The sequence below is a fragment of the Hermetia illucens genome, chromosome 3 (genome assembly GCF_905115235.1).
Source record: "Hermetia illucens chromosome 3, iHerIll2.2.curated.20191125, whole genome shotgun sequence".
NCBI lineage: Eukaryota > Metazoa > Arthropoda > Insecta > Diptera > Stratiomyidae > Hermetia > Hermetia illucens.
Window position 1 is genome coordinate 8,992,688 of NC_051851.1, and position 12,722 is coordinate 9,005,409.

General features: G+C 44.9%; 2 protein-coding genes across 2 annotated transcripts in view; one reads left to right on the forward strand and one right to left on the reverse strand.

Moving 5' to 3' along the window:
* The window catches only part of LOC119651800, a 628,198-nt gene that overhangs the window by 387,442 nt on the left and 228,034 nt on the right, over positions 1–12,722 (reverse strand). The gene's annotated exons all lie outside the window — the stretch shown is intronic.
* LOC119651799 overlaps positions 1–12,722 on the forward strand; it is a 56,785-nt gene that overhangs the window by 29,202 nt on the left and 14,861 nt on the right. Inside the window, exons 4-5 of the mRNA XM_038055583.1 lie at positions 2,609–2,677; positions 2,864–2,962. Of these exons, the coding sequence (XP_037911511.1) occupies positions 2,609–2,677; positions 2,864–2,962 (168 nt within the window). The remainder of the gene's footprint in view (positions 1–2,608; positions 2,678–2,863; positions 2,963–12,722) is intronic.

Genomic DNA, 12,722 nt, shown 5'->3' on the forward strand with positions numbered 1-12,722 from the left:
AACTCTACCTACCACCATCTGAGCCGCTCTTCTGGCTTGGTGGCAGGCTGATGGAAGACCGGTCAGTTCATCATTCCACCAGTAGTTTGGTCTTCTACTGGGGAATGAGCACCTCCTAGGCATGGACGCGTCACATGCTTTGGCGATGCATTGAGCGAGATGGACTGCTCTTTCCGTAGAGGCGCCTGCTTTATCAGGTTGATCTAACCACACCTCTGCGAAGGTCTCCTCATCCAAAGATTTTGCAGATCAGCCTGAAACCTTTTTCGGTTTCGGGCATGATAGCTCTTTGGCCTTAGGCTCGACACATGTCTCAAAGAAGATTGCCTGGTGATCGTTGTGAGTGTAGCGTTCGCTGACGCACCAGGACTTACCACGCGCCAGCGAAGGGCTGACAAAGGTCAGGTTTGCAATATGCCGGTTATCTTGTCCCTCTTTCACCTCGCACAGTAGGCATTTGGGGTCCCTATTGCAGTCCCTGGCAATATGGCCTTTCTCCCCACACCTTCTGCATCGATCGGATCGATCAATGCTGCTGGTGCGTACCTTGGTGAAGTGTCCAAACGTGAGGCATTTAAAGCATCTCTTTAGTGAAGTCTGCTCTTTTAAACAGCAGACAACCCATCCAATCCGAACTTTTCCGTCCGTCTGTCCGTCACACGCATTTTTCTCAGAGACGGGTGTAGGAATTGACACCAAATTTGGTAGAAAGGTGGGAACTGTCAACGCTCGCGCATATAGTGAGTTACATCCTTTTACGATGAATTTAAGGCGGGGGGGGTCTCCATACATGCAAAAGGGGGGTGTAAATTTTTTCATCAAATATAGTCATGTGGGGTATCAAATGAAAGGTCTCGGTTAGTACTTTTCGAAGCCGGTCTTAGTTTTGACATTTGTTGAAAAGGTGGGAAGTGCGGGAGGTTGAAAGTGGTCATTTTTTCAACGAACCCGTTCTCAGGAACTACCATACCGAAAAATCTGGAAAAAATCCAGGGGCTGCCACTATATGGTGCAGGCTCCGAAATACACTCCATATCGACACCTGTTCAAATAAAGTTAATAATAGTATATTACTATAATTTTTAATAATTGACAAGAAAACCCCCCTTAAGTTCACCCTAGAATTGCAAAATTGGAGTAATGTAGGCTACAGTATGGAGGATCATCCTGCCAAATTTGGTGAAAATCGCACTATTACTAACAAAGTTATACTAGGTCAAATCTGTCGCTCCTCTGCAAATTCAAGACTATGAATGCCAATATCACTTGACAGTGGCTATTTTCACATTATACATGCATATTTTACGTGCTACATGCTAATGGGACAAATGCACACCCAAATCTCTTTATAAAAGAAATATACAAAACCTTTCATACCTGGAGCGTCTGTCTTCCGGTTTCCCAACTTGTTTTTCCTTCTGGTTGATTTACAGCCGTTGTGGATATGGCAAGTTAGGGCCACGGAATTTAGGAAACGTCGGTGTGCAGTTCAACAAGGTCGTTACTACTTTTGAATCCGGCAACCAACCTGGTATTATATTGGGGATGCCACTTTGGAAATTACCAAGCACCAAAGATAGGTTGTTAAGAATTCAATGAACATCCTTGAGATTAAGTTCAAAGGTTTACTAAGTATTATATATAAATGATGGTTGTTGAAAAGGAGAATCAAATTTTTACAGAATTTTCCTTTCATTTTTCAACATAATCTTCTTTCAGCTCCACGCACTTTTCCAAGCGTTTCCACAATTTTTTAAGCTATCTAAAAAAACAATATTTTGGAAAGTCCTCAAAATAGGTATATGTTTTTCTGATGACGTGCTCGGTTGTCGTGACGGCCATGTTTAAATTCATTTACCCAATTGTAAAGAATACAGGCATGCCGTACACTGCGTCTAACTCAGTTTTAATCTCTTTCAGTGTTAGGCCTTTGAAAAATGAGTGTTTAATCACTGCTCGAACCTCACCTTTTTATATTATTCAACATAAGCAAAAGTTTTTTCGTTCAATTGACAATCAAAATGAAACCATGTGATGGATATAACTGGGACTTTGACAGCTAGCTGTTGAGAAGTGACACTTATTAAAATTAAACCCTTTCTGAAGTTATGAACGCCATCTTTCCGCCGAAAGTTGATTTCGTTTCCCATTCCTTACCCCTTTCAAGTTCTCATTTACAGCAAATTGGGTAAGCAGGGTTTTTCAAGGTCATTGGAACAATTTAGAAGCTTGCGGATACGGAAATCCGTATTAACTTACGCTTCTCTAGTCATCTATAACCAAAAACATCCTAATTAAATCCCAATTTTTACACGTACACTGTAAATCCTGTTTAGATTGTGTGTTTCGGTTGCAATTATTTTCGGATTAAAATTCATTCCATTCACTTTTTTAAGCTAAAAAGGAGACCTAATGAAAAGATTCTATACACTCCTCCTTTTTCCATTTTTTTTTTTCTTCTCTTCCATTTTCTCCGGCATGGATTCGGGTCTGTGGCCAATGGTATACTTTTTTTCTGGCTCATTTTGGGGATGCAATGACGACAATGATGGTAATGATGATGATGACTGCGACGAATACGACACACAAAAACAACCTGGGAAAAAAGGTCGGAAAAGGCTTCTTCCTTAGCCGTGAAGTTTTACAGAAAAAATGGGAAGGTCTATGTCTGCCAGAGGTAATCTTGTTGTTTTTTATCCTCTTTTCATTTTTAGCATTCTCTGATTTTTCAGAGAGTGTAAATCCTTGTGTAATGAAAATAAGAGGCAAACAAAATACTCTGAGAAGGATGTGTTGTGTTGCTCAGCTATTTTGTCGTCTTTCTTTATTGTTTATGTTTAACGATATTTTTGTCTTTACACAGGAGGAGCTCTTAAAGTATTTATCATTGTGTCGCATGATAAATTGGGAACAGGTTCATTGGCTGAAGGTGTTTGCTGTTATGGTGGGGTCGTTAAATGAGGTAAGATTTCTGGTTTTCAGCATATTTGGTGTAAGTTGATACGCTTGACGACTGTTATTCTGGGTTGCCATTTGCTGGTTGTTGTTAGTAAGAGAATATTCAGGATGCGAATGTACACTCGATATTTACATCAATGTCACTCACAGCTTGCAGTATCTAAAATATACTCATCATCATCAACGGCGCAACAACCGGTATCCGGTCTAGGCCTGCCTTAATAAGGAACTCCAGACATCCCGGTTTTGCGCCGAGGTCCACCAATTCGATATCCCTAAAAGCTGTCTGTCTAAAATATACTATTCTATCTAAATAAATTCCCGAAATCTTTAGCTTTAGACTTTCTAGTGGAAACTGTAACTCTTCATCAAAGCTAGCGTCAATTTTGGCCTCCGCATCCCACAATTCGCTTTCAAAAAGTGGTTCTCCTTAAAACACTTAGACATAAGTATCTCTGTGACCCCCCTCTGTATGCAACCGCAATAGTCTCTTCAACTTAGTGACCGGTTCATATTTACGGAGTCTTGAAACTGTCAAAACTGTCGTCACTGCTGCCAAAGGATCGCATCATATCTCCGAGACCTAGACTTAGTGGACCTATCTGCCGACAATCATCTTAAGTAAACTCGTAGGTCGAAGATCGATGGCACAACTTTTGGAGGGTCGAAAAGCTGCCCACCACAGCTTTTGGCTCCAAAAGAAGTAGTGTCTCTTTCTCTGAGAGCTAGCTGACGATGCCTCGCTGAGTAGCGACCCTCAACATACGATCGCCGTTTGCAAAAATCGCTGGCCACTATAAACTTACAATTTCTTCATTAAGGATAATGAGCAGCCCCGATACAAGGGGAAATCTCCTGGCCCGGAGGGCAACAAAGAAAGTTTCTACAGCAAAAAGTTGAGAATAATTGTTAAAGCCTCGTTGATGGCAAGCAATGAAAAGTTGCTACGCCATCACTCCCATGGCGATCCTTAGTTGTTGCAGGACATTTCGACAATATAGTTACGATCACTCCCGGAGTTGATGTTGTCAAAATTTCCTATGGATTCCAGTAAATTCTGGCAGCTTACCTTATGGAGCTTGAGTTCCAAGGAACTAATGCCAGTCCTCAGTTTCGCTGTTAATACTACGCGAATCCAAGTGCCTCATATTTTCGTCAGGAATACTACAGGAAGTTAGGTAAGTAAGTAGTGAGTAGAGCCCGTTTAGCGCTAATGTGTCAAGTTTTGATGCCACAAACTCCTAAGATTGCTGTGCTAAGAGCAAGGGAGAGGAATGCAGCCGGCTCAGATCTTCAGAGCCAGCCCGTAGCATTAATGAAGGAAAGTCTCCCATCCTGAAGCTAGAGATCTGAGATCTGAGGTCCTTCAAGGATGGTTTATTTAGTTCCTGGAGCTTGCCTCTGACTAAAGCTGGGTAATCGCAAATTAAGTGCCCGAGCGTTTCTCCCCCTTCTCCGCAATCTCGGCAATGCGAATTGTAGCATCTCTCTGCATGGTCCCTTATAGGTGAGCGCCCCGTGTAGACCGGACACGTCTGACACAAGAGCCCTTGCGATCGTGTTCTGTTTTAGGCGTGCAAAATGTTCCTTGACTTGTTACAGATGAGAAGCTTTCGTCGTTTAAGTCCTGCGGCTTCTAAGCAGTGCGAATAAATTTCACCCTTAACAGTCGCCAGCGGGACTGTGCCCACCAGGAAGTCGTACTCTTGAGATACAATCACGTCTTATTTAAAGATTTGTGATCAGCAAATGGTTTGACAAATGAGGATTTAATCATATGTACTCACTGTCAGCCAGTATTTTGAGCGAGTTTTCTAATGCATCTAGGTAAGTTCAGGTAGTATCCTGTAGTTCGTCACTGATGGTTACAAGAAAACTTCGCTTTTGGAGTTTAACGCAAAGCAGCTCCATTAAAAACTGTGAATATCTCTTTGATTTATGCAGAGCCTTGCTGTTTTTTGATGACAGATTTTCTCGCAGATTTACGTTTTAATTTTCCCGTTTACTACTGGATCCACTCGGAAGTAGAACTTGTCCGAACTCCTCACATCTCAGCAAAAGGCGGTCTCCAAGCATCACTGATAGGAGCAACATGACCAGCTGCCATCAACCATGCTTCGATAAATAGGGACCACTCTGAGTAGCACGACTCTTAGAGTACTCATACACTACATGATTCCAAAATAATGTAGTCCCGTGTCAAGAACACCATTTTTCAAGCATAGAGTCCATTTGGACGGATACCTGTCTTCAAGCACCCAATTTCTCTACGTAGACTGTCCCAGCTTGTACACGTCAGGCTATTTGTACTGAAACATTCATGGGCGACCTAAAAAGAGCAGAGAAATATCAGGTTTTCCAAACAAGAATACACGGAGGAGGAGTTAGTCTCTTAGTCATTTCACTGATGGGTCGTCAATGTTCACCTCACTGAAGTCAGCTAAAGGCAATGCTCATGGTTTTAGTATGATTACTTAGAAAATAAATTTACTGGGACAACTGCGACGGTCTAAGCCTTCGACAAGCGTTTTCTTGGCGCTTCATTAACGCAGATGCCAGCACTCCCATCTTAGGTACAAATGTCCTGCCCCACTATGGATTGCTAGTTGGTTTGTATAACAAATCACTCACTGACCCTACAACTTCCCTTAGACCATTTTGAAGGACCTGACCTTGGACGTTCAAAATTTTCTTGGACTACGCAATGCAGCCCAAACTTTTCAAAAGTTCATCCATTTTGTGCTGCGAAACCCCCAATTTTGTCTCGTTTATTTGGATGATGTTTTGGTCGCCTCTTTTTATGAGTCAGTACAATTGGAATACCTCCAATGCGCATTTCTCTCCTTGAGGCTGGTCTAGTACTCAACGTTGAAAAAAAAAATATTATTCCAATCCCAGGTAAAACTCCTCGGACACCTCATTACCCCAGAAGTCATCCAACAGGAACCAATCAAGCGGTTTGAAGTTTCCCTCTACCGAAAACTGTCATGTCTCTAGTCAGGTCTTGGGCATTTAACTTCTACTGTGGTTGCATATCTCGGGCCGCCAACATCAACCGGTACTTAACGCTACTTGTCTAGGCCAAAGACCCCCGCCTGATTAAGTAGTCCACAGAGGCTGTCAAGGCGTTTGCAATCATCAAGTAATAGCTACACCTCTGGCCACCTCTCCCAGTAAGATCAATACCTAACCGTATTCGTCGATGCCTCAGATATTGCCGTAGATGCTGCCCTTCTGCAAAGATAAACCAAATCTGGCAACAGTTGAGGTTATTTTCCAAGCAGCTGAACCGCGCTCAACGGAGCTATAACACTGAGGATTGTCAGTTGTCAGCAGCGTATCTCGCAACTAAATACTTCTGGTATTCCCTTGAAATCAGGTCGATCACAGTGTTCACCGACCATAAACCTACCTTTGCTTTCAAACAGAAGACTGACAAAGTGTTCCCACGCCAACTTCGGCGCCTAAGCTTTATCACTTCCGAGATTTAACACGTGTATGGAAAATATGATGTGATCACTGACACTTTGTCACATGTTGCAGAGGTCTAAATTCCCGCTACCGTTGATTTTCTGGCAACTGAGGGAGGCCAGAAGAACGACACAGTCCTTCAGAACCTAAGGACAAACTCTAAATTCACATTTAGAGAGTTTCCTATCTTCGGTTCAACGTCCAATATATATTGCGGGACCTTAGGCCAGGGACCATGGATGCTTCATGGAGGTCGTGAATGCTGTTCATCAAGCTCAGGTACACAGCAGCCTGGTCGTTATGCAGCTGGGTGTTGCGTGGAGTAAGTGGCTAGATGACTGCTCGTGGTTTCAGTTTTGCGCTATAAAAACTGGTAGTAGTCATTTTGACTAAAAAGGGAATCCCGACCCTGCATCCCATATCGACCGGCGAGTTGAGTATCGACCGAAAACTAAGGGTTAAGTACCTTGGATTGACGCTCGACTCAAAGATGCGCTTTATCGAACAAATCAAGACTGCAGCTGAAGTTCTGGTCGTAAGCTGGCCAAAGGCTTATGGCGGTCTTAGTCGTCTCCAGAAATTTACCTATACATAAAAAGGCAGTCGGAAATCGCCAGAATCAACCTTTCCTTTCTACTGAATTGATCTACTCCCTAAATGTTATCTGAATGCTAGAGGCTATTCTGCACTTTGGCTTGAAGGTATGGAGTAGGTTTTCCTTTAGACACTCGCAATTTTTGTCCTTTGAGCTTTCCTCTTCCTTCCTTCAAGCACCAGTTCAAACCGTAAGTCAATTCTCCTTTGACCTCAGTATCCTCACGCTCTTTCCTAGCCCTTGATTCAGGCTCCTTTTTTCCATCACGAACCTTGGGCAGTGAAACATGACATGTTCTGTATCCTCCGGTGTGCCACTACATGATGCAGGACTATTCGGTGAGTCATCCAACCCAAAGCGGTATAAAAACTGCTTATAGCAATCCCTGTGTCCCGTAACGGACTGGGTAACGCGGTAGTTTTTTTCTCGGTGCTACCACCCCCCCCCCCCTTTTTGAAAGTAAGCCCGTGTGTCCACTGGCCCTTCGAAGACTCGTCTCATGTGCGTTGCCAGAGATCATACCACTTTGACCTTGCCGCATTCCCACGTTCCGTCTGCCCCTCCATACGTCTTGCTTGGTATAGCACACTCATTTCATTCGCCAGAATGCCGACAGGAACCATGCTGCCACCACCAATGTTGCCTCATCTAATGTGGTTCTAAAGGCATTCCAAACCCTCAAGGCCATCAGCTGGTATACCGAATTTGCCTACTTCCGACTTTGAGAGCTTGCGAAGGCCTCTACCCACGCATAGAGTAGAATGGATCACAGCACTCCGGCTAAATGCAATTTGCTGCAATGTTTTTGCCCACCGACAGCAACATTCTTGCAAGGCCGTGACGGCGCCAGCTGATTTTTGACATGAATACTCTAGGTGCGCCCTAAGGCTGAGTTTGGGTCAATTATCACCCTCACGTGTTTGGTAGCCGGCTTGGAGATGACCATATATCAACTACTTTCCACCTGCACGTGTTTTTTCTCTACGGTTGGTTATTAAGACTGGTTCCGTTTTCTCATCCGCTAGGGTCAATCCAGCCTTTTCCAGGTAGGTCTTTACCGTCCTCACGGTCCCCATCGCATAAGTCTCTACATACTCTGGATGCTTTGCTGCAACAAATACAAAGCCTGCAATCGTAGCCTCCTCTGGGACGGGAAACACAAGCACTCCATTATACATGACATTCCACATCAAGGGACCGAGTACCGAGCCCTGTGGTACCTCCGCTCTGATGATGTACTCTTTGGGACCCCTATCCGTACCGTACTAGAGAGTGCACTCTGAGAGGTCATTCTCCACTAAACACGCCAAATATCCAGGAATGCCTAAGTCAGCCAATGCGCTTTCAATTCGGCTCCAGTTCTCGCAATTGAATGCGTTTTTGACAGCCACCTCCACTATGCCATTTAGTGCGCCTTGTACCAAGCTCACCATCATGCTTATTGTATCCACCGTAGAGTTATTGTGTCGAAACGCATACTGATGTTGCGACAGGTTATTACCACTTTCGATGATGGGTACGAATCTGTTATATATGACTCTCCCCATCATCTTGAGAATTGCATCCAAGAGGCAGATTGGACTATATGATGCTGGATCTCCACGTGGCTTACCGAGTTGGGGAAGCAACACTAACTTTTGCTTCTTCCACTGGGTAGGGAATATTCCTTCTTTTAGGTACGCCTCGAAGGTGTTGGCGAAAAGGTTGGGTCTAATCATAACTGCCAGCTTCAAAGCTCGGTTAGGGATGCCATCCAAACCTGGGACCTTATTTCCACCGATCCCACCCCATATTTTTCGTAGCTCTGCCTCAGTAACTAGAGGTATCAGGTACTCATTGATTTGGGTCACGGTTTATCTTCCACCCTCTTGATGGTGAGGAAATAGAGTGATAAAAATCTCCACGACCTTTTCATTACCACCTTGTAAGCCTTGGTTTCATCATCATCAACGGCGCAACAACCGGTATCCGGTCTAGGCCTGCCTTAATAAGGAACTCCAGACATCCCGGTTTTGGGCCGAGGTCCACCAATTCGATATCCCTAAAAGCTGTCTGGCGTCCTGGCCCACGCCATCGCTCCATCTTAGGCAGGGTCTGCCTCGTCTTCTTTTCCTACCATAGATATTGCCCTTATAGACTTTCCGGGTGGGATCATCTTCATCCATACGGATTAAGTGACCCGCCCACCGTAACCTATTGAGCCGGATTTTATCCACAACCGGACGGTCATGGTATCGCTCATAGATTTCGTCATTGTGTAGGCTACGGAATCGTCCATCCTCATGTAGAGGGCCAAAAATTCTTCGGAGGATTCTTCTCTCGAACGCGGCTGCGGTTTTTTTAAGCTGAAATAGGCTCTGTTGGCTGACAACAACCGTGCGCGGATTTCATCATCGTAGCTGTTATCGGTTGCGATGTTTGACCCTAGATAGGAGAAATTGTCAACGGTCTCAAAGTTGTCTTCTCCTATCCTTATTCTTCTTCGTGTTTGTGTTTGACCAGTGCGGTTTGATGTTGTTAGTTGGTTCGTCTTCGGTGCTGACATTGCCACCATATATTTTGTCTTGCCTTCATTGATGTGCAGCCCAAGATCTCGCGCCGCCTGCTCGATCTGGATAAAGGCAGTTTGTACATCTCGGGTAGTTCTTCCCATGATGTCGATATCGTCAGCATAGGCCAGTAAGGAGCAATACTAGCTTTTAAGGATCTGATCAACCTTGCGTCTGGAAGTTCATTTTTAAAGGTAGACTTTCTTCGAAATAGTCTTGCCTCCTCTCGTCATCCTTTACCTTCGTCACCGCACCATTCCCAATCGTCATCTGGGATTTCCATATTAGATTTCAATTGGACGAGTCGAATACATCCCTCTCTCCTCGAGAACTGCCATGCAGTATTCGGTGCTTTTTCCATGGATTTTATTTTCAGCCAAACCAGTAAGCAACCAAAGACCTCCTGGGCACTCAACAGATATTGTATGATGTCCTGAAAACCAATAGGTCTACAGGATGGCTTACCTGGAGGTTTTCCAACCTTAGATAGCTGTGACAACTCTGCCGCTTCCACCCAACATAAAATATCCTCTCGTATAGACATGCTTCGAAAAACTCAGTGAATATGCGCAGTCTAGAGGACCTTATTCGGTATTCAGTCCAGGCTTGAAGCTGTATTATCACCTATTCTCCTGCTGATCTCTAACAGTTCGTGTGTGGTTACTGTTGGAGTTATCGAGCCATTCAGAGATTTTTGAAATGTGTCAGCACCCCTCTCTTGCTGTTGGAATAAATCCGGGACGTTTTCCAACAAGAGTTAGGGCACGTAATCTTCGGAGAGTAATGGCATCTGAATCTTCTCATCGCAATTCTAGTGACACTCCCCCACAGGTTTACCTTCGACTCAGAACAGAATTACTTAAAACATTCCCCCTTGCTCCACTGGTTGACTTGCTTCAGGTTATTTTACGGGCCTGCTTAAAGGCCTGTTCTTTTTGTCCTGGTCGATCCTACCTACTCTCCTCGGTGACATTCGTCTCGCTCGATAGCAGGGCGTTATGAGGAATGTACATCGGATGCATTGTGTTGCATGGAAGGCTCTTTCTGTCGAGTCACCTGCATCAGTAACCCAACCTCTATAAAGGTCTGCTCATCCTGCTTTTGCGACCACCATGATGTCTTCCTTGCTTTCTAGCTTGATTTTTCTCCACCCTGAGATTCCCCTGTAGTTCAATGAGGATTGTCTGGTGATCACTGTGGGTGTTGCACTTGCTGACGCACTGGAAGACCCTGCTGGCGCATGCCTACGCGAAGTATGTTTTCAATTCTGGTGCACATGCCACGTACTCTACAGTCGCGCACATCAGTTGACTCTGCCGGAATCCATTCTTGATTTCAGCCGTTTAAATAATTACCGATCGTTATTGCTGGTGTCATAGACACATTGCTAGCCATTCGGTGGGCGATTTAGTCATTGAAAAATCTTTAAGTACTACAAAGACAGACCAGAGTGTGTTACGAAGACGCGAAACTTTCTCATTCAGATACGCGATATACAGCTGCAAGGTGTTTGTAGATACATAGATAGTACATGTTTCCGCGAAGATACTATTCCAAAGGCTCCCTGGCTGAAACATCCACACCCCACTCATTAACAATACTCTGAACACATACGCAATCTGGACCATTTCATTTGAGACTACGGCAGCATTTTTGATAAACCAGAAGTGAATACTCATATATCCGCAGGCAAACCGCTGCCACAACCATGCACTACCCAGCGTCCTTCAACATTGGAAGGGTAATGATAGGTTCGTACATGTAACTAAGAGCATGCGCTCTAGAGCAGTTCAGTTGCAATAGTGGGAGTGACATGGCACTCAGTGACGGACACTAAACTTAACTACCCTTCCGGCGCAAATGGTCCAAAACTCACCTTAAGTCCACCGAGTATGCAGTATCAGAAATCAGTTCCATTGCTGCAGGACAAAGCCATATGGTTATTCTTCAATGACCACATGCATGATCCTTCGCTTCACAGTCAGCATCTCATGATTTAAACCCAGAGCAAACCATGTCACCCTAGCTCCATAGCTAAACCACTTGGTATAAACCTCTTCCGCCTATATATGTCCGTCCACCATGCATGTTATTCCCCGAAGCGTCTTCAGAGATCCTTAACGGGTGGGTTACTATGCGCAGAGTGGCGTCCCTAACGTACCCCAGAAGATAGTTCTGAACCCCTGGCATTATACCTGCTTCCTAGGTAATACCCTTGCGAAAGTTTATCGGTGAAAGCCACACTGTAAGTCCCTGGAAGGCGTTGACAACTTGTTGACGACACCGACGCGTTGCTGTGAACTTAGCTCAGCCTGGTCGCCATTTGTGGCGTAAATCAGAAGCCACTCCTCTCGAGATTTTGGTTGGGTAGCGTGCATAGAACCGGTTTGGCTGGGTAGCGTAGCACCGGTATTAGGAGACCAAGTCGCTTCGAATGAGCGCTGATCTTCTCGTAAATACCGCCATCCGCTAAGCATAGGTCAGGTGTCCGGAGACTGCAGTAAAAACTTTACCTCCATGGAAACTCTTATTTCTAACTATTGCGGCCCTTTCTTTGCATACTATGCGTTGCTATAATCTCAATGGAGAAAAATAATTGTGAAACTGACGACATAGTGGGTGCTGAAAAGGAGCTGGTTGCGTTTGAGCGCAGTACAAAAGGGCGTCATTCGCTGCAGCACCCAGCGAAGGAGGCAGCAATGCATGTAGTACCCGACGGGATACCGGAATCCGGGCAGTCAAATAAAGAGTAAGTCTTGGAAAGCGATACGCCAACCGCGGCGGAGACGGCAGCCCAAGTACCCTGCAGTCCTGCTATTCCGGAAAGCGGTCCAAAGTAAATCTTTCAAACTGAGCAGGCAACTTTGCATATAGGGCGGGTGGGAGTCCAGCCGATGGTCTTTGCGAATACTGAAAAGGAAGGGCTTATTAGGAAATGAGCGTTGAGTTGGGAAGTGCATAGTCTCCTCTGGGTCGGGAAACACAAGCACTCCATTATACATGACATTCCACACCAAGGGATCCAGTACCGAACCCTGTGGTATCCCCGCAGTGACTATGTACCCTTTGGGACACTCGTCGGCCCCGTACCAGAGACTCTATCTGAGAGGTGATTCCCCACCAATGCGCTTTTAACTCGCCTTTTGCCA